Genomic DNA, 26394 nt, shown 5'->3' on the forward strand with positions numbered 1-26394 from the left:
TCGCAATTATTTACCGCACTCACTCTTGCACCAGACTTACACCTGTGTGAATAGAACGCATCAACACGTGAATGAACTCTGGACCAATTTTGAATCCAGAAGGACTTAAAACTTGCACATAGGATTTACGTGCTTCGAAGCTCTTTTTCGCGTGAAAATGTTAAATTATTTACAAGTCGGAGGAATCGGAACGAGTGCGAAGGGCATCGATTTCCGGTGCGGCCGAAGGCGACGAACAGCGGTGGAAGAAACGTGCTTTTTCCGTCTTCCGCGGAGAGGTGCAGAGGCGTAGTTAGACTGTACCGAGGCTTATTTCGTCGGTTGTCCTACTTCGTCGGAGAGCTTTCCTGTGCTTAGCAAAAGCAGCTTAAATCCTTTTGAAACTGTATGTAGATACGCGTTTTTTGCTTCCTGCGGTAGAGCTCAGCAGCGCCCTTTCGCACGCTCGGGAGCGAGCGCGGCTCTGGAAACTGAATTTCCTCCAGCAATTAAGACCCACTTTAAATACAGTCCTGCACCCCGCGGTGTTGCCGTGAATTGCAGATTTTCCACGGAGTTTTTAAAGGATGTCCGGTGAAATGGGTCTTTAGTCGTGGTATCAGAAAATTAGCATGATAGCATATAATGTTTCATTCGTCTTAATTTATGTAGAGTACAAAGGACACATTGAAAATGTCAAATTCGGCTCCAACTCATAATTGGACCACATTTTGCAAAAAAGAACCACTATTTTTGGTTCTTTTTAGAAAGAATATAAATGCCATTGGTTTACCTATACAGAAAGGAGCTTTTATGGAAGGGCCAGAGATAATGGTTCCTTACTGCAAAATGCAATCGAATTCTAAGGATAGTGTTTTCATGTTCATAAATCAAACCCCGTAAGAAATCGAAGAAAAGAATAGCAACCCCAAAGTCTACTAAGTCAACTAATTTCGGTTCGTTTTTAACACGAAGATTAAGCCGAAATATAGCTTTTTTGAAAATATTTTCTTTGTTTGCTATATTTTCAGTAACGAGTTTACTTGTTTCCTGTAGCTTTATACTTTTTCTCAACTATATTTTATTACTTTTTGAAGCAATTAGATTTATCAATCTCTGATTCGACTTACGTTAACTTGGGTTTCCTCCAGGGAGGGAAGTTAAATTGACATATATTAATGTAAACTAAAAAAGCTGAATTCTTTCCTCTCAGCTGACTTCAGAAATTTTTAATACGTCAACAAGTGCTATGTAAAATATTGATGAGTAATCTGTCTAGGATTCTAGTCTGTTTAGGACTCTCACCCTATCTAATAGTCCATTTTGATAGAATTAAAGATATCCTACCCACATCAGAATAGTGAACAGTGAAATATACTGATTCTCTGAAAATTAAGAAGATGATAATTCCATGCTGATCCAACATTATGCGACGCTAAAACATGCGAGACAACTCTCGGATGCGACTGATCACGGGGAAAGAGATCGTAGCCCACGGAAGGAATTTTTTAGTATAGGGTGGTTTTCGTCGAGGTAAGTCTAGAAATCGATTTTTGAGATTTCGACTGAAAACGCAGTCTCGTGTGTCCTGTATCATAAACTGTATTCATAACGTAACAGTAATTCATAGGTAAGCAAAATTTTGCAACGTTGCAGTATGCATTTTAATCTTCCTGGCCCCTTTATATCTCATCATTATTAACAAAGCCAAGCTCTGTGCCACGTACCTGTCCTATTCCTGCATTGCGTTAAGGTTCCGAAAGTATAATCCTAAATTTTCACATAAAGTATGGGAGCCAGATCCGTAATGGACCACTAGACAAGGTACGAATTTAAGCATTCTGATACATGTATCTTAACCAAAATTTCACGTAGAACACGATTCGCGCAACGAAAATTACTGAAACCAACTCCTAACGAAGCTATTAACATTGGTTATTCACGAAGCTATTAACATTGGTTATTTCACATTGGTTACGAGGAATTTGAACTGCCCGCTCACAAGAAACTCAAAGCTCTACGTAAGTCAAATCACGCACCACAACGGTTTCAGCAATCTTCTCAATCGAGCAATGTTCATTTCCCACCATGTGTTTTTCAAACTATAAGTAATTTGCTATAGCTGAGTCAAAGTGTCAAGATTGAGGTTGCCAAATTTTTTCATCGCAGAGACGTTCATGATAACGTTTACGAGCGATGTGAATCACGTAGAGCATTGAGTTTTCATGAGCGCGTGCTTTGAATTCACGCACCAAGAATCATTAATATCTTCGGAAGGAGTTAATTTCGGTAATATTCGTTGTGCGCATCGTGTTTTACGTGGAATTTTGGTAAAGAAACATGTATCAGAATGCTGAAATCCGTACTTTGTCTAGTGGTCCATTTTCAGTTTAAGTCAAATATCAATCGCACGTGAAGGCATCTTTTCTGTGACACTACTTCGTTTGTCTCATTTTGGAGAGATTTATCGAATTAGATTTTAGAGGAGGTACTTAACACAAGTTTTCCTTCATCGTAGAACAAGTTCAACTCTCGAAAATTGCAGAGATTTTCCTCGTTTTGCAAAATCTAAGAGAAAATCCTCCGAATTCCGTCATTAATTTGATTATTCTCGCTCGATGTGGCATTAGGGAGATAGTTTTAATTATTTTTCTCTGCTCTTGCACCGCCGCGAGCCATAATTTAATTTTCCCCTCTCCTTGGTATTATTTGTATTATTTTTTTTATATTATTTTGTTTTTTGTTTTATGAAGCGGTAGGTATTTGTTCGGGCTGTTAATTACCCCGTGATGTCGGAAACAATTATTTTTATTTCGTTCGCTCTTCACCCCATGTTCAAGTCATCGTTCCTGGGGATGTTCCATTGTTGCTCCTTTCAGGGATCATCATGTCGTTTCTGTTTATGACTTCAAATCGCAGTCTTCTCGAAAGACTGCGGGAGGTAAAACGTTAAAACCTATACTCTCCTCATAAGTAAAAATCTAACTTTAATGTCAAGTGCATCATACAAGAAAATTGTTTAAAGTCTTCAATTCAGAATGCAAAAATTAATGTCACTTTCCAAGCGCTCTGGCGTTCTACGACGCTTACCGCCACCGTGCTTCACCCTCCCATAACCTTTCAGGGAGTTAGTACTCCCTCATTTTATTTAAAACCCTCTGGCTGTCACTATCCTTGCACAGGGCATTTCTTTCATCTCCTCCCAGGAGGAATCCAATCAAACATCTTCTTCAACACAGAATACACTTGTTCAAAAAGATAAGTAAATTACATGTCGTGATTTTTTCCCCTTCGAATGACTGCGATTCTACTTTATATTATTACTCTAGTTTTCATACTTGACCGAGAATGATGGACATTTTAACAATTCTGTTCCAATTTCGAAGCTTGCAGAGGTTTTACAGTATCGGAAAGTTAATATCGTGGCAATTATTGATTAAAAACGAACGAGATAAACCTGTTACCTAAAAAAAGCACTACAATACAGTCTCGTACCGAACTTTAATAAATAATAATAATCGCGTAAGTTTATCATCTAATTTGACAACAAAGGCATGCTTTTGGCCTTGATTAAGTTCCTCCATTCCGGTGGGAGTTGTTTTTTTAGTATTCTTGAGTTTGTCAGTTCTGTTTCCACCTATGTCTTGGACTAAATTATGTTAATTTTGTTAATGAATGGAGCAAAGAAGGGGGGAAACGAAATGAAAGAGGCGCGAAAATGAGGAGGGAACTTGGTGGATATAATATTTAAATATTTACATTGAACCCGTAATACGAAAAGACACAATTAGCATACCTTCTTCGTTTGTTCTCTTTTATTTGCCCATGACAAATGCAGAGAATAAACTTTGAGTTGTTCCCATAGTCAGCAATATGGCTTTCTAAATGTGTAGCATTGAGCGTGCACCGGGTTTATTTTCATTCGTTGATACCTCATCAACTTTTCTCAAACTCCATAAAATCTAACGAGTTAGAAAAATAATCCCTGGGACTCAGTCGTTGCACTGGTTGCCGGTAAAATAATTATAACATATTTGATAATATGAAGTTTCTACGAAACATCTTGCTGCATAACATTTTAACCTCATTCACTTTTATTACTTTGCGTCTGCATTGAGTGTTTGTTAGGAGTTATTGGCGGGGAAGATAGTCTCCACTTTTTGAGAGTAAATTGATGGAATCTCGACACACAAAGAATATTCTGATAACATTTTAGCCTTGATATAACATATCTACGGTGAAACTACCGGACCACGTTTCTCGGTTTGCACCGTTGCAGACTTCTTGTCATACTTCATGTTTTAAATGGAAAACTACTTGACGTCACTTCTTGAAAACTTCCGTGAATTTTCCTCTTCGTGCAGAAAAAACTCTGTGAAAATTTCGAGGAATGATATTGATCTGGTCTCCTTCAGAAAAATAAAATATGGGTGGAGATTCTTAGTCACCGCAAACGAGATACGTGGTCTGGTAGTTTCTTCGTCGAAATCGGACATTTGCTGTTGGGTAGACGTTTTCTTTTCACTATGATTATGACTTGGAAAATTTGATATGAAATTATTTTTAGTATCATTAGATATCTTAATTTAACCGATTCTTTTTCCTTTATGTTCCAGGTAAGAAAATTGATCAACAATAAGCTGAGCCATTGGCGGATCCAGCGAATTGGCAACATCGTTATTTTTCCATTTAAACCTATGGCAATGTATCGATTCTTGGAGGGGCCAGGTGCTCCGACAAGAATCGATCATTCAACATAGACTTAAATGGAGGAAATCCGGTGTTGAAAAATTGCTGGATCTGCTTCTGATCTGAGCAGAATGACACTCAAAGCTGAAAGTTAATTTTTTAAGAAAATCACCCAAAAGTTAAGGGTGGCAGCGCAGATATAACTTTCTTACATTGCTCCTACTTTTTGGTAAGGTTGAACACAATTTCTTAAGCTCAGTCTTCCACCTTTGCATATTACTAAAATGAACTGACTTAAATGAAAAAATAATAACGATAAAAGAGAAAACAAAGCTAATGGGGGAAAAAATCCGTGTAGAACGTGTTGGCTGGACGACTGAGCTATTTTCTTCTCCGAAAATTTAAATATAATTTTTTTTTAGGTGAATAATTTTTGTGTGGTGTAATTATTATTATTGAAAAAGTTACTAGAACTTGTACATTTTATTTAAGTTTTATTTGAATGCTGTTGCTGGTGACTATATTTACTCAAATACGCGGACTTAGTTTTATTTATATTCCTATTTTAAATAATGGATAAATAATGAAAACTATTGCATCGTGAAACCACATGAACAGTCTTGAAAGAATTTACTGAGCACTGATCTCCTGATCAGTTCCTATCAGCAAGCATTCATTTTGAATTATTTCCTTAGAACGGTACGGAATTGAATGACTTTCAAAAGATTCCGGGCCATTTATTTCTCCTTACTCTCGGATATGATTTCGAGAATGTCGGTCCTCGCACACGTCAGGGATTCTCTGGTCCACATGGAGAGGGATTAAGAGGAATTATATATTCATTAAACAGGTTCGCTCGTAATAAATGGGGGATCGAGCGCCTGCACGAATTTGGATACTTCCCGCGGAACGTGGACCCGAGTTCCACGCTGGCAGCAGATTAGTCTCATCAAAATCAGCTTGAGCTTTCGCAGGGTTGCCGAAATGAACAATTTTTTCAGGAATCGACTTGTACAAACTACGAAGGCAAACAAAATTAGGAAACGTTCTGCAAAGGATACTTTTTTTTTTACTTAGAATGCCTATCCAACGAATAACAACATTGTAAAAGCTAGAATCGCACATTGCGAATTCTGGTCAAATTTTTCGGCGTTCTTGTCGTTAAAAATACGATTGTTACGCAATTTGACGACAATGATTTTGTCAGGTTTCGACATGGGGTGATTTATACGAAGCAGTGTGTCACACTTTCGCAGGTGGTGTTAGACCACGGTTGGCAATGCCATCGAAAACACTCACATACTGTGGGACCGGCTGGTCATCAAACTCAGGGAATTATTCCGTTGTACGACAACCTTGTGCGATGTTCGTTTGAAAAAGAGAAAAATATCAATCTGACATCGGATAACCCTTTTGCACTTGGTGGCAGCTTATCTCGTCAGCCGCCCTTCATTTAGAATTATGAACCCATGCTTTTCTTGGATTTAGCTCGTGCATGGGACTCCTGGAACCTGTTTCAACCATGTGAAATTTAGTGGAAAAAGATGGTGCCCCCAGTTTTATCCATAGCTGCCATTTTGTCGTTTTCTAGACGAGGGAACGTATAAGTATTTTCGGGGCTCGCAAACTTTACTGAAACAGTTCAATTTTTATGGAATTATGATCGCGCGATTTCTATTCAAAATTTTACCAACTTTTGCATTTAATCAAAAAGAAATTTGATCAAATTCTCAGTTACAAATACTCAATATTTTGCTGGTAAAAATTCTATTTTTATTGGATTAACAACGTTGAAATGTTGAATGAGTCGAATGTGTAGGAAACGACAATCGAAGCGCTGGATGTAGAAAGGGCATTTGTCAGTTGCGATGTCTCAGAATCACCGCGAACCTTCAATCCATTTAAAACAAATTGTATGGAATTCGTTGAATTTTTACTGATTTCCTTCATGATTTTATAACGCTGAAAACGGAAAATATCTGAATTTCTGAATATTTTACTCTCTGAAATATAAATTAGCAATGAAGATTACAAGACATCGCATCAACTAAGAAATGCCTTTTCTGCAGTCAATACCTCAAATTCAGGCAAATCTTGTACGGAAAATTCGCAAATGGGGCCAGGAGATTAAATCGTCAAAACACCCCGTAAAATGCTTGAATCGATCAAAATGAAGCAAAATTTTTTTGAAGAATAAGGTAAACTGCATTGATGGGAGCGTTTGCCTCCCTGCCGTCTCCAAATAACGCCTCTAGTTCTGTAGAAAATCAACCTTCTAACTCATTATAAGCTTTCCAAGTTGCAAGTTGAGGCTGTAATAATAGGGCAAGGCAGGTTTGGAATAAAATGCCATCATAGTTCTTCCATTCAACTACAATTTTAGATTAGACCATTACCGTCCGTTTTCTGAACTTGTCTAAGCATCAAATAGCGAAGAAAGTCTGAGTAACAACTTGCTGTGAACGTGGGAGAAACATTAATGAGCAAAATCACCCCACCTTCGGAACTTACGCCCCGTGAGATAAACTTAAACCAATTTAAATCCGCTACGGAAACGTTTTGAAAAAGTATTTACAACTTCAGAAGTTCCTCAATCATTCTTTTTCTGTTGCTTCTTTTTAGCTTCTCCTTCGCATTGGAACGATTCCTAATCCTATCTAACTTCCCTGAGAAGACAGAGAATCTCCCATTTCTCTTGCAGGAAAATCTTGCCTAGAATCTGAACTCTACGATCCCAAATAATCATTTTACGAAGTTCGATAGAAACTTAAAATAATAGTGTCGATATGGACATTCTCTCCATTTGTCTTGCGCGTAAAATCAAAGTGTCATTCTAAAAGTATGAGACAGCTCGGGCTGTGTGTAAGCGCGTGCAAAATTAAGTAGAAAGCCCAATAGTCGCAAAATATATCTCACATTTGTGACGTATCAGACTTCTTGTCATACTTTATTGTTTAAATATGGAGAAATACTGACGGTCATCTCTTGAAAATTTTACTGATTTCTCTCCTCTGAGTAAAGTAATAGTGTCGATTTGTTAACTTTTGACAAAATAAGATATACTTAGGAGTGGAGATTTAAAAACACCGCAAACGATATACGTGTTCCTGCAATTTTACCGTCGCTTTGCAACGTTTCTCAGTCTCAAACCTCCAGATATATCGTTGAGGTCTTCTCGATGTTCTGATCCGTGTAAACAGAGGAATACTGTTTTTATAATATACCCTAAATATTGCAGAATGCTAGATAAAATCTAAACTTGCGAAAACAGCGCGAGCTTAGATTGGCTCGGCGAATCTCAAAAAGTCTCCGGATTAAAATACGATTCAATTCAGCCTTTTCATAAATGTTGCCACCATTATTTTCTACGTAGAGCGAACGTTCCTCGAAAAAAAAATGTTAAGTTGCAATATTGTATACTCGTAAAATGAAATAAAAACAAAAAAAATCTGAGGTCAATTTGCCATTCCGGCAAGCTCTTAACCTGATGTATAAGATTACGCGACCATTTCAGTATTTTTTCCCCTACTTGATGTTGTCAGGTCGTTGTTTCAATTTTATATCTTGTTATAGACGGGTAAATTTTTCTTTACAAACGAGAAATGTTTATGTTTATAATATTTCTCCATTAATGTGGCAACGCAAACTCGCTCATCTCCGTTATGATTGCGGATAGGTAACCCGGCAAAAAGGAGGAATTGGAGTCATTAACCTGATAGCCGAGCAAATCGCCTGTTACATCCACCTACCATCTTTTTCTCTCTCGCTCCTCCCCCCTTCTCTCCCACTCTAGATCAGCGGTAAAGTATCGTTAAAGCGGGAAGGGGGTATCTCCCTCTCCTGCCGAGAAAAAACCGAGGAAAGTGGTCAGGTTAAAATTGAAAAGATTAACATTATTCTCACTTAGTTACAAACTTCACCGCTGGAGACTTTTAAAAGTCTTCGCCTCTTTTTTTCTAAGGGATAACCTCAAAAGAAACTCTCGCTTTTCGCACGCAGTATGTTTTTTTTTTTTTTTAAAGGAACCTCAATCGTAATATTAAAGGTCAAGAGTTGATGGTATGTTGGAAAATAAGCCTCTGAATGATGGAAAGGCCAAAAGTCAGTTCCAAAATATTTTACCGTGCTCAGACGTGATAAGTCAGCCACTAACAGTATGACCAAGTCTCTCGTGTGAATTTGGGATCAATGTTAAACAACTAAGTACCTACTCAAAAGCATCATCTTAGGGTGGTGCGCGCGAGACAATTCTCCATCCAAATTTAAAAGTTCAATTTTTCGATCCAACTCAACGAAAATTTTTGTACTGCAAACATGGCCGTAGGGTGTCGTGGAACGGTTAGAAATAAACAAACAGATAAAGAAGGTATAATCGAAAGCACTACGTGTGTGGGCGAAAATTTAAAATAGGGGACGTTTCAGGATGAAAAAATTCGAAAAATCAGGTTCAACATTTCCCCTGGAAGTTGTATTTTCCTAATTCTGGACGATTTCTGGGATTTAAAAACAAACGTGAAAGTCAGCTATTTGTGACGGTCGTGAGTTTCGCAACAAAAACGCAGCACGTGCCGCCATCCTTGGAAAGGATGTTAAAAATCAGCCTCTAAATAACAAGTATGATTGCTTACAACTCACAATGGTTGAGTATGGCAAAAATGCCGATGGCGTTATTGGTATAATCTAACTTTAATTTGTGCTGTATTTAAAATACTTGTTAATACTTGTACTTTCAGGAGTTGATTTTTGAATTTCCTGTCGTTTGAATCGTCGTTTGATGATTTTACATTGGTCGAATGAAATTTGAATTGCCCGGTCACAAGAAAACAAATATTCAACGTGAGTCAAATCGGGCACCACAACGGTTTCGGCAGGCCTCTCGATCGAAAGTTTTTCATTTTCCGCCCTGTATTGTTCAAAGTGAAAAGAACTTGCTGTAGCTGAGTTAAAGCGTAAAGATTGAGATTATAAAAAATATTGAAGACACACAAAATACTGAAGAGAAAACATGTAACTTTTGCCAGTGGCCCTTTGAAATTGAGAGAGGCACTCTCAATATTCTCAAGATGCGATGGACAAATCCAAAAGAATGCTTTTACACTGATTGAAACTCGAAAGGTTATTAAATCCATCTTGGGACGAAAACGCTGTGGGCACGCTTCCGTGTCCAGTCCACGAGCGGCGTCGTCTGGCTTTATTTAAGTAGCCAGGCGCTGGGTCTCATCGACGGCCGGGAAGTTGCCGTAACGAGTTCTACTCAATTTATTCCAATTACACCCCGCGCCCGAGCGTCAAAGTCAACTGAGATGCGGAGGGGGTGGGGGTGGAGCAGGAGTGCTCAGGCCGTAATCTCGCGCTTATGCCAAGAATTACTGCCGTCGCCGGCTCGGGGAGGGGGCCAAGGAATCAAGCTCAAGAAAAAGCGGGGGATGAAAAAACGGATGCGGTTTAGGCGAAAACAGCATCAAATTCCATTAGCCTCTGAATAACGTCGTTAGCCTCTGAGCTCCGCTGAACCGGGGGCCGAAGGGTTGCCACGAAAAGAAGGGATTAATTTTTCACGCCCCTGACGCGCCCGTCCCTGTCTTTGTGGCTGTGAAATTTAGAGGGCCAGGGAGCACTGCCATGCTAAGGAAAAACGCCTTATGAACCTTCAGACGTTGCCGAATATCTTTTCATAAAAAGTGAATTTCCTGGTAAATTTATGAATATTTTCCTCCCAATTTTTCAGATAATGTAGCTCACAATTTTACCTGAAGATGCTGAAAATGTAAAGGAAATATATTCATAACTTTCCTCAAAAATGGACATTTTATCGAAGAAAATTCGGAGACTCTCGAATGTTTATACGGCGTTCTTCCCTATAGCACGGCAGTGCAGGAAGATCTATTTTTATTATTCTCTCAAGGAAAATAAAGGGAGAGAATTCATGGCAAAATAAACTGAGGCATCCCCGCATTTGAAAATGCTGATATTTTGGGAGGGTCTCCCCCCCCCCCCCCCAAAAAAAAAAATAGTTCCCCCTAGATGATTAGAACCAAAAGCAACACAAAAGTAGTATTTTTGTGTTACTTTTGGTTTATACCGGAGTAAAACACAAATCAACCCAAAGTTTGTATTGATTTTGGTACAGTTTGCGGTGAATTAAGCGCAGAAAACGATGGAGAGACAGGGAGACCCCAGAGTCAACGGAAGAATTGGGTTATTTTGTGTTTTATCCCATAATAACCAAATTTTTGTGTTAAAATTTCGGATTGGTAATTAACAACCCATTGCATAGCAATCTCTCAAGTTTTCTATCCTCTTTCCTTGTATGCATGGCAAACTAAACGCAAATTGAAAGATGATAAAAATATAGTCGAAATTACCAAGAATTCATGAGCCCTAAGTTCTCCTTCGTTTCAGAGGCGTCAGATTGCATGATCTGCTGTCTTTAACCTGGTCTTTTATATATATATATATATATATATATATATATATATATATATATATATATATATATATATAAAGTCGCTTTACAACGCACTTCGGCGTTCTACGACACCCAAACGCCACATATGCCTGTCTTCCCAGAGGTTATCGGGCAACTGACACCGCAACATCTCTTCGTCAACGCCCTGCCGCCAACCCTTTACGGGACGCCCCCGTCGCCTCTTCCCAGGTGGTACCCAATCCAAAACTTGTTTGGGCAACCTCTCCTCCGACATTCTTTGCACATGTCCATACCAGCATAACTGCCTGGACATGACGTCGTGCACGATATCTTTCTCAACCTTCATCACCTGGCGAATTCTCTCATTACGGACACGGTCCCGTCTCGAAATGCCGGCAGATCGCCGCCAAAAATCCATTTCAGTTGCCCTCAACATTTCTTGCGTTCTTTTCGTCAAAGGCCACACTTCACTACCATAGAGCACGATACTTTTAACGATGGCGTCATATATCCGGTGCTTGTTTGCCTTTGAGATGCTCTGATCCCAGAGCACCCCGTTCAGCATCGCGATGGCTCTCCTGCCCTGGATGATCCTGTCCTTAATTGCTCTATCCATCCTTCCATCCTGATCGAGCCAAACACCGAGATACTTATACTCGTCACACTCTTCGATGCGCCGTCCATCCTCAAGCTCTATGCTTTGCCGTTGATGCGCTGCTCCCACGACCAGCTTCTCTGTCTTGGACACACTAACGTCCATGCCCCATTTCCGATATTCTTCGACCAACTTCCGCGTCATGTAATCTGCATCTTCCTCATCTTGAGCTACAACGATCTGGTCATCGGCAAAGCATAGAGTATAAAGGGTCTGCCCATCAAGGAGTGGAACGCCCATTCCCGCAACCTTATTTTTCCATTCCTTTAACACGTGCTCTAGGTATACCTTAAATAGTGTTGGTGACAAACAACAGCCTTGTTTTAGCCCTTTTGTGACGAAAAAACCTCCGGACAACTCTCCACGACACTTAATTTTTGCTATCGTCCCGATATAAAATGATTTAATTGCCCCCACAAGTCCTTTGCTAAAACCCCTTTTTTCCAAGGCTTCCCAAAGTTTCACTAACGGCACGCTGTCATAAGCTTTCTGAAGATCCACAAACACCAAGTGCAGCTCCTGGCTGAACTCCTGGCTCCTGGCTCCTGGTCTTTGATATTCTCTTTTTAATTAGGTATTAGCTTCCAATTTCAATATAAAAAAAAAAAGACTTCGGATATTCTATTCTGTGAAAAATAATAATCTGAAGAACTCGCCGAGAAATACTTCTGGAAGTCAGACTTCGGTTACGTGATTTTTGTACCGTTCTCGAGGGTAGCAATGAGAGGCAGACCCTCGGTTGCCAAATTTGATGCGAAGCTATTCACTACTTTCTTTGATTCAACATTAACACGAGCACGCATTTAACAGTGACACCTGTCAACGCTGCAAACTCTTCACCCGCTCCATGTTCGTGCGACGACGTCGACGTGAGAGTTTGCCGTAAGACAAGAACCCGGAGAGAGCCAAAAGTCTACAAGGTTGCGATTTTTTCTCGAATTTGCCAATTTCATCGATTCTAATATGCTTGAATAATACTGGTATCCGGCAACGTGAAATGCGACTTTCGAGAAAAGAAAAAGGAGCGCTGTAAAATGTGAAGGAGTTGGATGTTAAGGAGAAGGTCCTTAAACTTGCAAAGATGAAACGAAGCAGTGGAGAGTCCAGATCGAGAAAGAGTGTTGAGGAGGAGCGATTTTTCTTTTGGTTTTAATGATTCCAATGGAGTGGAATCGAGTTTCTTACCAGGCACGTAGCCAGGATTTTGTTGGAGGGGGGGGGGGGGGCTTAGTTGGGTAAGGAGGAGTTACCTCCTAGAAGAGGGCTTCTGGGGTCCTCCCGCGGAAAACTCTTGAAAAAAACCCCTGAAAACTATTCTCTGACACTATTTTACGCCGACTTTTTAGTCGTAATGAATTTAAGCCTTTCATTATGATTTTAAACATTCGCGTGATTCATGTGCAAAAGCCTCACCACTGTAATCAAAGGACAGATCAGAAGTTTACAGCAATAGTTGAAACAACTTACCGCTTGAAAAGAGAAAGTGTATTTTTTTTCACAATAATAATTTTTAACTTTTTCCCCCACGCGAAAAAAGAATTTGTTTTGTCTTCTGCAATAAAACTGTTCGATAGCATCATGAATTTTTCTTTTTAAGTGCCTAGAACGGGTTCAGCGTGCAAAGCAAAAATAGAAAAACCTTGACTTGTGACCTCCTGAATGATTTTGCCTTTTTCATCCAGAGATTGTTTTTTCCAACCCGCGTGACGAAAAACAAGGAAAATAATACGACATGAGGAGCTAGAAAGACGTGAAAATGATCCTTTTTATCTGGCGTATAGATCTGAAGCCGAGTAAACAGGGATAACCCATTCTTGAACGTGGGAAAGAGATGCCAGGCCTACTGATATGGATTCAAGCCCTGGATGTAGGCCATAGCAAGGAGCATTTTTCGAACGTCATCCGTTGGGATGGAGATGTTTTCACTAGATAAATCTAGAGTGGCCCTCCTCTATGGAACTTTAGCGTCCTTTCTTCGAGCGTTTTCATCCTGTGTATTTTCACTTCGTCAATTTTCTCCCGTCCTTAACTTAGAATTCAGCACTCGTTTGCAAACAATGTCTCACGGTGGATTTTCTCTGAGATCAGCGGTTCTAAAACAGGTTCCTTCTATACTTACTGTATGCAAAACGAGTATCGTAGGATGAATCATCCTGTTACGTCTTATTTTGGGCCCTTTAGCACGTGACAACTAGTTATTCTTTAAAATACAGTCAAACTATGTAAACTAATGCAAGTAATCACCCAAATTTTATGGTACTAGGTATAGTCACATCACTCTGACCTCCTAGTGAAATTCAAAAGTTATGCTAAACTTTATTAAATACGAATGCCAGGACTTGGTGAGTTTTTGGGCTACCGCTCTCTTTTTCTGCCGTAATATCTTGATTTATTTTGCGAGGAAAGCTCCGTACTCTTAAAGAATGCCTGTCTCTCTTGATACGTTGAAGCGTTTTCAATTTCGTATGTTACTGTGCAACACTCCTGTTGCAAAATGGTTGCTTGAAGCGTCGTGGCGCGGCGGGCGAGAGCGACCAGCGCGACACGCGCATTGGCGCCTACAAACCTAACAGGATACTTCACGCATTGCGCAATGCGTGAAGTATCCCTGTTAGGTTTGTAGGCGCCAGTGCGCATGTCGCGCTGGCATGGCAGCACGCCGCGCCGGCCGCTCCGCTCTGTGTTAGGCGCTAATATTTAAACTCGTGGAGTCGAAGTTTTTCAACTCATTATTCTGAAATGTTTGCACACTCTGCATAGATTATTCTCATTTAAATTGATTGGAAAAAAGATATGTATTATAGGAATATCTAATGTGTGTTTTGTAAATATTAAGGTGGTTCCGTGTCAAATGTATTGATTTCCAAAGTACTTAGATTTTTCCTTTTATATTTTGTGTTTTTACTGTGCTGCAGCGTGGTGCACGCTCAACCAAATGCTTAAAATTGGACGTACTTAACTCTAAAAGATCGAGGTACAAATTGGTTAAAACCAATGATTGCGTGCCTCTTGGGTTTTCCCCTCTTATACTCAATATCGTCTAGTTTCTTTCTACACCACTATGGCTCATTGATATTAATATCGATGCCATCGCTTGGAAACGGTTTTACAAATATTTGCCACGTCTTAAAAATGTAAATATTTTTAAAGTGAAGTAATATTTTCATTTAAAAAAACGGTTTATATAAATATTTTATATCGATGTTAAGGATAGGAGTAAGACCAAACATCCACCGATGGCAATTTGAAAATATGATTCAAAAGAAGATGATAAAATTTCATTTAAAAAATGTATTTTACCGTATTACCACCTCCTTCTCTCTCAATTTTCTCGTGTCGATGCTGTCAATATAATTTTATTATACATGGTTGAATGATGTGATGGTGATTAAAAATAAGTTTCGTGGGCGTTTTAGCGGGATTTTTCTTCAACTTAGCAAGTAGAGATCCTAACCCATAACTGCAAATAATTATAAACGAATAAGGTTTGAATTTTAACACGCATTGCTTTCGAGTGACACGAGACTGAAGATTGATTGAGGTTAGATTTACTTGGGATCTTACCCTCCTTCCGCCCTGGATAACCAATGCATGCACGTTAGGCGGACTGACTACCTCTGATACCCACTCTAGAGCTAGAGGATGATTTAGGTTATTATATGTAAATATCAAGAACCTGGTCAGAAACCTGATTATCCGTGATGCAGAGAAAGAGTAGGGGAACCAGGATATTTGACCCGAGAGACTTGGAGGAAAAGGCACATAAGTGCAGTTTTTGAAAAATATGAGATATCAATGATTTCATGTAAAACTAGTCTTAATACATTTTCTGTGAAAAACACGCTCCCAAATTCGAATTTTTAAGCATCAGGAAGTCAGTTTGAACTTTTTTCCCGCCATAAGGATCCACGTAATTTCGAAACTTCAAACACGTATTTCTCGAAATAGCAAAAACTCCACTTTCGCGCCGTGTCCTACAAGCCCCTCACTTCAGAAAATCTTTCGTCGTCCTGTAAATTCAGCAATCCTCCCAGCTTTGGGAGAAACTTTTTGTCCTAATTAGTGTTGCGGAGGGCTTATCCCATGATCTTTCGACCGCCCCTAAAATTTAAAGCGCGAAAACTTCGCAAAATGCCTAGCGCGAGCCCCGGAGTTGCTAGCGTCGGCGAATCTATTTTTCATCTCAATTCCCCGTCGGGAGGGGACGAGGGGGGGAGCGGGGGGGCCTGCTGGAGGGGGTGGGATAATGGGAGTGATTTATTCGTAATTAATTCCATTCATAACTGGATTCGCGAGCGGAAATTGCCGAGCGAAAGAGGAAGACGTGGGGGCACAAAAGAAAGTTGATTAAAAAGTAGTAATCGAATCGACGCCGGGAGCAGTTGTTAATTGATAACTGTTTTTAATTGCCGGCCCTCCCTTCCTGGCCGCTCGCCTCGCAGAATCACCAGTCAACTTTCTCCGGTTATCAAGTAGCCAACTTTTTTTCCACCGCGCCGCCTGCCCTCAAGTTCAAAATCAAATCCAACTCAAGTGAAATAGTGACTAATCAAAATTTCTCATACCTCGGTTATTATTTGTGGCCGTTCGCATCAGGAAAACGGATCCAGCAGCACTGAAAAAAAATTCTCGGCGTTTTTACCAAGGTCCGTTGGTACCTTTACCATCTCACTTTTTTTACCAATTATTGGTAATTTTACCAAGACAGACTGGTAAGCTTACCTAAACACCGGTATTTTTACTGTTTTTTTTCAGGTAAGAATACCACTTTTATTGGTAATCAATTCCCGGTAACTTTGCCATTTTATCTCGGTAATTCTACCACAGTCGATAAAAATTATTGGCGTTTTTACCGGGGATCAGTAAAATTACCGAGAAAGTCAATAATTTCACCGAGATTTCTCGGTAAAATTACCAATTCCACAAATGGTAATTTTACCAAGAAAAAACTGGGATCAAATAGAACCCTGAATTCTCGGTAATTTTACCCTTTTCTTGTTAAATACACCGAGATTTTTTTTTTCAGTGAGGAAAGCAAAATTTTCAGTACACCGTTGGGCCGAATGCAATGCTTGCAGTTGAAAGGTCACCAGTTTGTTCTTCTTCTTCTTCTTCTTCTTCTTCTTCTTTCGGATGGGATTTGATAATCGGATTTTGAAATTTGGCCGGAATATACTCTTAAACATCCTCAAAAATAAGACACGAACGTTTAATTAATTTTTGTCAAGTAGCGAGCAAGTTTAAACTGCAATCCGGAAATTTTATGACTTTTTAGAGGATTGGAATCTGTTAAAAAAATTTTTTTCTAATCTGCGTTTTTTAATCAAATGAACCTTTAAAAAAATGTCTTCTATTTACAATTTAAAATAATAACTTGAACAATAATTTTTCATTGAATATATTTTTGAAAAACTACAAAGATGAAAATTGTTTCCATAAGATGTTTCAAATTGGATTTACTTTAACTTTTAAAATTTAACCGTTAGATGCCCAAGCTGGGTAAAATTGACCCAAACTTTGGTAAAAAAACGTGTCCTGCGAGCTGTGTGGGGACGGTACTTACGAGGTTCAGATGTATGCCCACAAATACATCTTGATGATGGAATTAAACGCCAAATTGAAAAAAAGGAGGAAAAAAACAATTGTCAACACGGTCGATGAAGAAATACGTATCCGGGCCTTGTTTATCAACTTTTCTCCAAAACCTGAGTGACTCCTCTCGCGCAACACAGAGCGGAGCACTTCTAATTCACGTCTCGTGCCATCGCGCCTTCAAATTTACAGCTATGCAACACGGACATCCATCGAGCACGAATAGTTGTATCTCTGCGCCGTCATCAGCGCGCATCCTTTCCTTTTGGCGTTGTAAGTCCGCAACCACATATCTCAATTTGCGACGTTGCAGACCTCCTATCATACTTTATTTTATGAATAGAAATCCACTCAACAACAAATAAGGTGATAATTTTAAGCAAATTATATTTACCCTCAAAAACAGAAATAAAATGGATAATACTTTCAAAACTTTCAAAATGAATATATTTATAGACGGGGAATTTGAACCAACTTGGGATTTTGCGTATAAAATAAGCCTTGGGCGTCTAAGGGTTAATCAACCAATCAACCAAGTAAATCATTTTACTGAAGAATTCTGTTATGAGATTATAGGATGAACTTTGGTTTGTCCATTACAATTTGTGAAAAACATATTTTTTTCATTTTTGGCAGCAAACCGCACGGAAAGTTCATAAACTATGAAGCTGTTAGGTTCCGGATTAAATCGTATCAAACTGTGATAGAACGGTCCGGCACGACTTTCCTTTTCATCTTTCTTTCTTTCTGTCACTTTGTGTCAGTTTCTTATAATCATTTCAATCCTCGACTCTTTCTCCTGAACTTTTTTTTCTTTTTTTTCAATAATTTTCAGAATCAAATTTTCGCTATCAGAGCATCTCGTTGATCACTTTGTGAGGATGGCCTCCTCTCCCCCGCCCTCTTGTTTTTACGTGACTCTTTGACGTAAATCGTTTTCATTTTACACCTCAGGACTGTTCTTTGAGAGCTTTAAGTATTGATAATATGAAGCTATTCTCAGCTTGAAATTCACCAGAAAAATTGAATTTTTCAGATTGTAACGCAAGTATATTTCACACGCTGAGCTTATTTCAATGGAAAATGTTCCGGTCATAAAAACTAGAATTCAAGTATGCTTCAAATCCAGTCCCACCCGGGGGTTATTTAATACTCGAAGCAATTTGTAACAAGGCCAACAACCTGGACATAACTCCTTCAATTTTGAGCTGGTGCCCGAAATGCACTCACTGGGACCCTCGTCCATCCGTTTGGATGGAAGCGGGGGGGGGGGGGGTTGGTGTGAAAGGAGGAAGAGAAGGGGGAGGGGAGCAACGACCCGAGCCACTCACAGTTTGTTTCTCGTTTGCATCCCCTTGAGTTTCCACTCCAATTGGGCGGAAACCGAGCTTGGCGCGAAAGAACTCGCCACTTGCCCCAATTAGTAAATTACTCACAATAGAGGACCGCGACAAACTCACCATTCAGCTCTTGTGGCTGTGTTGCCTACGAGGACAATATATCGTGGAAAGCCTTTTTGGAAAATGGATCTCTTCCTTGCTTCATTGCGATCTAAGACGTTTTTCTAACGTAAAATTTACGAGAGCTTCCGGAGGATCTCTACCATGACAGATTCCTGTGGAGAATAGGCGTCGCAGAGCGCCCTAGCGCGCCGTAAAAGCGGCTCATACATACATAAAATTTACGAGAAACACAATGGTGTGACATTTGTTCTCTGCAACGAACTCCGAAGCTCAAAAAAGCTCTCAAAGTTGAGGCCTAATGGAGGGGTACCTCCATGCTACGCTGTGAGTCCACCCCTGTATCTCAGTGGCGTGGCGTGAATAATCGACTATCGATATCTCGCCTTTTGAAACTATGGTAAAGAATCGATTACTAAGGTGTTCGCTGCGAACACCCTGATAATCGATCTTTTTTCATAGGTTTAAATGGCATAACAATCGATGTATCGCAATTCACCCCACGCCACTGCTGCATCTAGCAACCTCTTTATGCTAAGATTTAGCGAGCAAGTTGAGGAGCAAATATATTAGCAGGACTGTCATAGTTTCAGTCTTGGGATCTCTAAAGTGGCAACCCTGCTGGCTTTTTATTCCCTATCTATGCGTGGAAAGTTTGATTTGATAAAGAGGCGGACTTTCATTGCATCGTGGGTGATTCCCACAGTTACTGCCTTAACTTTAAGAGATTTTTTTTAGGTTGAGAGTCAGGTTCAGAGGAAACAAATAGCACCATCGTGTTTCTTGCAACATTTTTTACGTGTGAAGAAGTATTTAGATTGCAAATCCCTGACGCATGCAATAGTTTCATCGGAGGGTCTATTATAAACGTAGCTGCAATAGATTCAGGCTCTCGTTCTCGCGATATACATGTTGCATTCAAACAATGACGATGACATAACCTATTTCCGCTCCACCGATGAGAATAAATCTATAGATATGATTATAGCTTATCTGTGACGTAGGTAAGACTAAATGTGTTTATTGGGCCTTGATCGCTCACTGCTTTCTTCTTCTCTTTTACAACAATATTATTATAGCGTTTTGTATTTCATACCGTTCTCGAGATATTGAGTTTCTGTAATACTGTGATTTTTCAATGTTGAAATAAGAGCTGATTTTTTTGCTCCGTTAAATGTATTTCTCGATGTATCACTTTACCTGTTTCATCAAGTTAATGGAACTGAAACTTTCGCAATATTGCCAAAAAACTGATAAAACTGTTAAGTAAACAATTCAAAATTATTTTATAAATGTAGGCAACCAGCAAAGCACCTTAAAATTGCAAATCATCTCGATAGCTCGAAATTTTATTTAAAATGTTACAACGCATTTCAACACTGTAAAATGTTAACTTCATCGCTTTGGCTATGCACTGCATTTCACTATTATCAGCACTACATGGGCAAGCAATTATTGGTGGTTTTGAATAGTTCATGTGCGTAATGTGCAGGTGCGAAAGATGAGTTACTTGTAATTCATTCGCGTATTTGCAAGTATAAGGAACTCATTTTCAAGATAAAAAGGGCTCCGATGAAAATGTTTGATTTTAGGACTGCGAGGGTGTGTCCTGCCTTTTATTCGGGCCTCCTAAAAAAATATTTCGTAAAACAGGTTATACTGCGGAACAAAGGCGGCACTGAGTCTCGACGTTTTCCAGTGTCCTCAATGATGTCCGAAAAATTCAGTGAATAAACTAGGTATGCTATGCATAATGTGACAATTTTTTTCTTGAACACACTGTAGGTAGGTATGTCAAGGAAAATAGCGGTAATTTATTCAAGCAGTGGGTAATTGAAATTTACTTTCTTCCATAAACTGTAACCTTGCGTTAATCTTAAGCAGAATACTGTAAGGAATTGTTTTATGATCTTCCATTACGTGGCACTTTCTGCGCTTATACTTCAACGTGAGAAATCCTTATCCCTGGGAATAAATGGAGGTCAAGTCATAACAATGCGTCTTATTTTTATCTTCGTGAGCATTGCTTCGCTTGCAAGCTTAATTATTTTCTTTATCTTTCCTTCGGTGCATTTAGTTTTGTGGCTGGCTTTAATGCTCCGAGATACCTCTTTCAGCTTTCAGAAGATGTCTCGGGCTGTGGGAGAGCTTCAAATGGTTTTGATGACCGTATTTTACACTATTTTACGAGCAAATTTCGAAACTTTATACTTTTTTTAGCAGAAAACGACTTACATATACTCTGTTACATATCGGAAGGTCGCCAGAAAACCGAACCTATATAAGCATTAACTTCGCAAACTGCATCGGTGAGGCAGGAAGCATAATGTATAGAGCCCGATTACGGCGGACTTTCTGTTCGTTGAGAACTTCAAGAGCTCGTGTACCGTTGAACTAAAACTGAAATATTTAAAAATGCTTTATCTCTTAGTTTCGGAGTGAAATTCTGAAGAAGAATGTTGAAAAAAACCGAAGCCGAAGTCGGACAATTTTAGTAAATTTTAACCCTGACTGAAGCTCTCAAAATCAGTCGGTAATGAAGTCACAGTCATTTAAAACTGTTTAATTGTTGACTTTTTTAAAAGACATTTTTCTTTAATATTACTCTCTGAAACTCATTTGGCGGTGAAAGTAGCAATATTTTCGGCATTTAAAACGTTTAGTTATCAATTAAGTATATTTGAAGATAGAAAAGAAGATCAAGAAGATCTAGATACTTTGTTCATACATTGCATCTACGGAGGAAATTTTCATCAATAGGAATTTGAAATCCAAAGCATTTATCCTTCATCTTCTTTTTATGCAGTTTTATTCATTGTACTGAACGTTTTTATGATTGGTTTGTTGCAGCAGCGCTCGCGGCATCACAGAGACTCGTTTGAGACCTCTACAAGTGCTCCCGTGACGTCATCATTCCTTGAGGATTACGACGATGACATCTCTGCCCTCACAGATCGAAGTAAGTTTATTGCTCTTAATATTTCGATAGCTCAACTACTGGACAGCAGCATTCACGAAAAAGGAGCATCCTTTTTCGGGCTTATTTAGAAAATTAAACTCCAGAAAAGACCACGTGCCGATGCGTGGTAGGAAAATCTTTCAAAAAATAACTGGCTTCATAATAGTTACGCAAAGCAGTTGCGTTGATTCTTAGCCTCTGATTGATTCAAAAACTCGCTTTGTAGAGCTCTTTATATGTAAAATCGATAAAATTCGCAAGGCAAATGCGAGATGATCCTTTCGCTCGATGCCGTGCAAATCAAGGATGATTTCTTTAACCAATTTTACCGTATTTTTTTAACCAACCCGTATTTTTTAACCAAGGGTACCGGAAGTTCTTTGCTTTCACATACATCTTGGCTACTTTTACAAAAATAACCCTCCAGTGCATTGAAAAGACCCCACTTTTGCAATAAAAGTAAACCGCTGAACATATTTCTTCACAAAAACTAACTAGGTGGTCGGTTTCACTACAATCAACTCCACTTCTTGCTTTCAGAGAATTGATAACATGATTTAGAAAAAAAATTGAGGAGTTTGAAGACAAGGTGCATGCATAAGTGCAGTTTTTGCGATTTCAAAAATGCGTTTTCAAAGTTTCAAAATTGCATAGAGCCTTACGCCAGGAAGGAAGTTTAAACTCAACTGTCGATGCTTAAAAGTAGGATTTTAGTTGTGAATGTTTTGCAGAATATCCCTTACCTGCACACATTATAGGTTTTGAACTTTTTTTTTGAAATTTCGAGTTTTCTAAGGCCTCTCGGGTCTAAATAACTCAAAATTAGAGAAAGAAAAATTTTTTGACTTTTTTTTACCGGAAAATTTTGACAAAAAAGGGTGGTCAGTATGACTGACCACTGAGCATGGATAGGAAAACGCAAATTCCCTATTCACCTATGTTGATATAATTTTCGTGTGTTTTTTATTTTTGTGTAAAAAATGATCCTTGTCTCTACCTATCCGCGCAAGACATTCACTTTCTGCCCTCCAAGCCCCCACCCCCTCCCTCGCAGACCTCCCCTTACCTTCCATACTAACTTTACCAATGAATTATAAATGTTGACTACGTAGATTTTGTAAGTTTTTCACTTTTTCTTACATGTTTGTAAGTGATAGAGTCTCTGTTTTTGGAAATTGAGTGAAGCTCATTAGAAAAATGTATAATTTATTATAAAAGAGTATGAAAAGAGCAGAAATATATAAAAAAACAAGCAGTTAACTCCGAGACAATGTGTTGATAAGGCGCGTCATTAACTCGCACACATCAACCCCTTTAGTTTTCATTTGCAGAGATTTCAAAATACGCAAGCATTACAACAAGAGAATTCACGACCCAACACTGCAAGGTCAACGACGCACCTTGACGAGACCGTGTATTGTGAATCTAGAAAGCTATTCGAACGAATTTAAGTTTTTTGATCTGCCTCAAGAGAAATCTTATCAGATTCTTGAAGAAAAGTGCTACGGAATAATTTAAGCGAATAAAGGAAAAATTCTGTCGAACTCCTAGAAGATAAATTCGATTTTAAGGTATTTTGGAGCTAAAATACCCCAATCATCATCGGCAGTATAAATCCCGTTATATTATTGAAAAGAAATTGACTCGATATAAATGGAATTGCATTAAATATGTTTTGATTTTGTCATTTCAAACGCCTTTCCAGGCAAAGAAGTTCAACCATGTCCATGCTTTATTCATTCATGAATTGAAAGTAAGCTCAAATTGTCATATACGTGTATGAAACTATTAATAGATAGTTCATGTGAAAAAGAGAGAGGGAGACAATAGAAAAAAAATCTGTCACATGAATCGCGATGCACACTTCATTATATCAACCGGGGGCACCGTGACCAATAGGTTCACCGAACCTAGCGTCTAGTCTACATAATCGTGCTCTCAAATGTTTCAAAGTGAAGGAAAAGTTTTGCTGCGTGCAACCGAACTTTAGAGGGGGTTTGGATACCTTAACGTATGACTGGAATAATTTCTCTCCTAAAAGTAAAATTTAATAACTTTTAAATTAAAAAAATATCTGATTATACTCTTCATAGATTTTCATTAAAACCTAAGCACAGTCATGTGAATAAAAATTGTCAAGTTTTTTTGGAAATCAAGTTTGAGGAGCAGGACTGTACCCACGTGTCGTACCCACTGTGCAGTCGAGAAAAGATGGTTTGGATTTGAAATACTTTCTGCAATAAACATAATTTTCAACCCTTATTTTTAAAAACATGTGCACGTTTTTTAAAGTCTGAATTATATTTAGATTAAATAATTATATGAATAACTGAGTTCATAATTATTATCTCTTAGTTCTCTCTGAGATGTACGTTCCTTCCTTTTAGTTGAACTTGGTCTAAAGTCCAATTCAAACGGTTCAATTTTTATCCAATCCATCCTAATGAACGAGACAAATCAAAGCGTCGCAGCATCTTTTGGGCATAGTTTTTGAGTTACAGATCATGTCTATCACATTAGGATGTCAAAAATGAAGCAGAAAAGATACTCAAATGTCACGCCTCGGTACAGCTCAGCCCGCCTCGCCGCCGCGCGACGTCACGGGTTAAGCAGTAAGAGCACTGAAATTGAAAACGCCTTCAATTCCGGGTGAATGCAACACGGACATCCACGCTGCCCGAGTAGTTGCAGCCAGGCGCTATAATGAAATTTGTTGAGTGTTTGTCACATGCGACACTAAATAAGGGTGCTTTACTCGTTTCTCCTCCTCCTATACCTTAACTTGATTCCAGCGTTGCCTGTTATGCCAATGAAGTAAACTATTACTGCTTTTTATCACAAAATCATGCTACCAAAGCGTAATGAAACTTCACGGTGAATTGGAACAAAAGACAGCGCTAGAGTGGCATCAGATTCTACTTTTTAGATATTGTCAATATTTGAATTTTCTCACTCCATGTGGAGTCTAGACCCGCAGTCTCTCCATTATTTCAAGTTTTCTTTCCGAAATATTGTACTCATGCAACGCCACTGTAATTCCACGCCCGTATGTATATAATAGGGGTGGTTAGAAAAGCCATTCATTCTGGACTCTCATCAAATAATGATAAATCGAACATAAAGAAGATTCATTTGTGAGACAATTTTTTTAATTTTCATCAACGTTTCATTTTATTTACAAATATCTACAAACTTTAGGTCGATGCCATTTTAAAATTAACAATTAATATAGTGCTTTACCAACCATTTGTGTGCATGAATAATTATTTAAAAAGGTGGTCAGTATAACTGACCACTGAGCAAGTAAGGGATATACTTGGAAACTATTTTTAGTTAAGTTCATAAATATCTCAATTTTTTTCAAAAACTGCACTTTTGCGCCTTGTCCTCTAAGCCCCTCAATTAAAGGGGGAAAAATGCTTCGGCTGCTTTCACAAAAAATTCTTGTCCTCTACTGGTTTTAAAAAAAGCGCGGAATCGTGAGCCGACGATCCAGCATTTTCTGTACGCAGCCAAAACCAATTTTCGTCACCTGGCTGACACAAGGGTGTAACTACACATTGAGATGAGTCCCGGAATTCCCGGAAAGCATTGAGTTGTATGGACGATAGGGTTCATTGCAGAGTGTCTTTACACCCTTGTGTCAGGAGGGCGACGTTTTGTCATATTTTACCAAGCTGTAGCAGAGCCTGTATAATTTCTATGAGAACCTCATCATTTCTTGCCAAAACAATAGGGCTTCTCCTAAGAAATTTTTTCCTGACTCGCGGGACTTCGACGAAGGTGTTCAAAAATCGGCGTACTTCGTCACATTGTTCAACTTTGGTGAATTCCTTCATTGGGTCTGGCGACCTCGTCGAAGATTCTCCGGAAATGAGTCATTCCTTTGAGACTTAATTATGAACGAAGGAGGGAAGAGGGGAAAGAAGAACACGGGGCGGTAATTCTATTTCGGAAAAATCGTTCCCTACGAAAGTAGTTACCTGCATGAATAGAGCTTTCACAGACTCAGCGCTTCCTCTATGTTATGCAGGTCACCTTCTTTGCCAGGCGTCCTGAAAATTGTTGCATTTAACCACAGGAAATACACCTCCCTGATTCCCTCTTACCTTTAATTTCCTGCCTCATTTCTGTCGCTTATCTTGCGCGCTTTCCTCCAACTCGTTACTGTTTGCGTAGTTCGCACTTTTCACTAGTAGTGTTATCGTTTGCGTAATTTTCGCCTTCAATTTTGATGTACAGCAATATGTCAAGCATTTGTTTACTCCAATAGCTATCTCAGCAAAGCCTTGTACAATTTTGGTGAAAATAATTTGATTTTAAAAGTAAGATTTTAACGACTAAAGTTAAGGTGGCTCTACAGCACGTAGGGAAATGATTAGATAGTCAATGGAGCAGGTCATAATTTTTCAAGTTCAGCGAACATTTTATTATTAAAACAATGTCCAAAAGGTAGTAGCGCTGAAATATATTGGTATTTGGAATGTAGCCAAGTGCTAGAAATAGTGTAACATTTTTTGGAAAACTTACATTTTATTGATAAAATTTGACCGAAGCTTTTCGAAGCAAGCGCTTCATCGTTCGGGTCACAAAGTATTAATTACAAAGGCCATAACTTAATTTTTGGATT

The 26394-nt window shown here is 38.9% G+C and overlaps 1 protein-coding gene across 2 annotated transcripts in view; it reads left to right on the forward strand.

Annotated features, from left to right (window-relative positions):
• The window catches only part of LOC109041260 (follistatin-related protein 5), a 214353-nt gene that overhangs the window by 147873 nt on the left and 40086 nt on the right, over positions 1-26394 (forward strand). For both annotated transcript variants that reach the window (XM_019057533.2, XM_019057534.2), the window contains exon 3: positions 21656-21764. In XM_019057533.2, the coding sequence (XP_018913078.2) occupies positions 21656-21764 (109 nt within the window). The remainder of the gene's footprint in view (positions 1-21655; positions 21765-26394) is intronic.

The sequence above is a fragment of the Bemisia tabaci genome, chromosome 1, assembly GCF_918797505.1.
Source record: "Bemisia tabaci chromosome 1, PGI_BMITA_v3".
NCBI lineage: Eukaryota > Metazoa > Arthropoda > Insecta > Hemiptera > Aleyrodidae > Bemisia > Bemisia tabaci.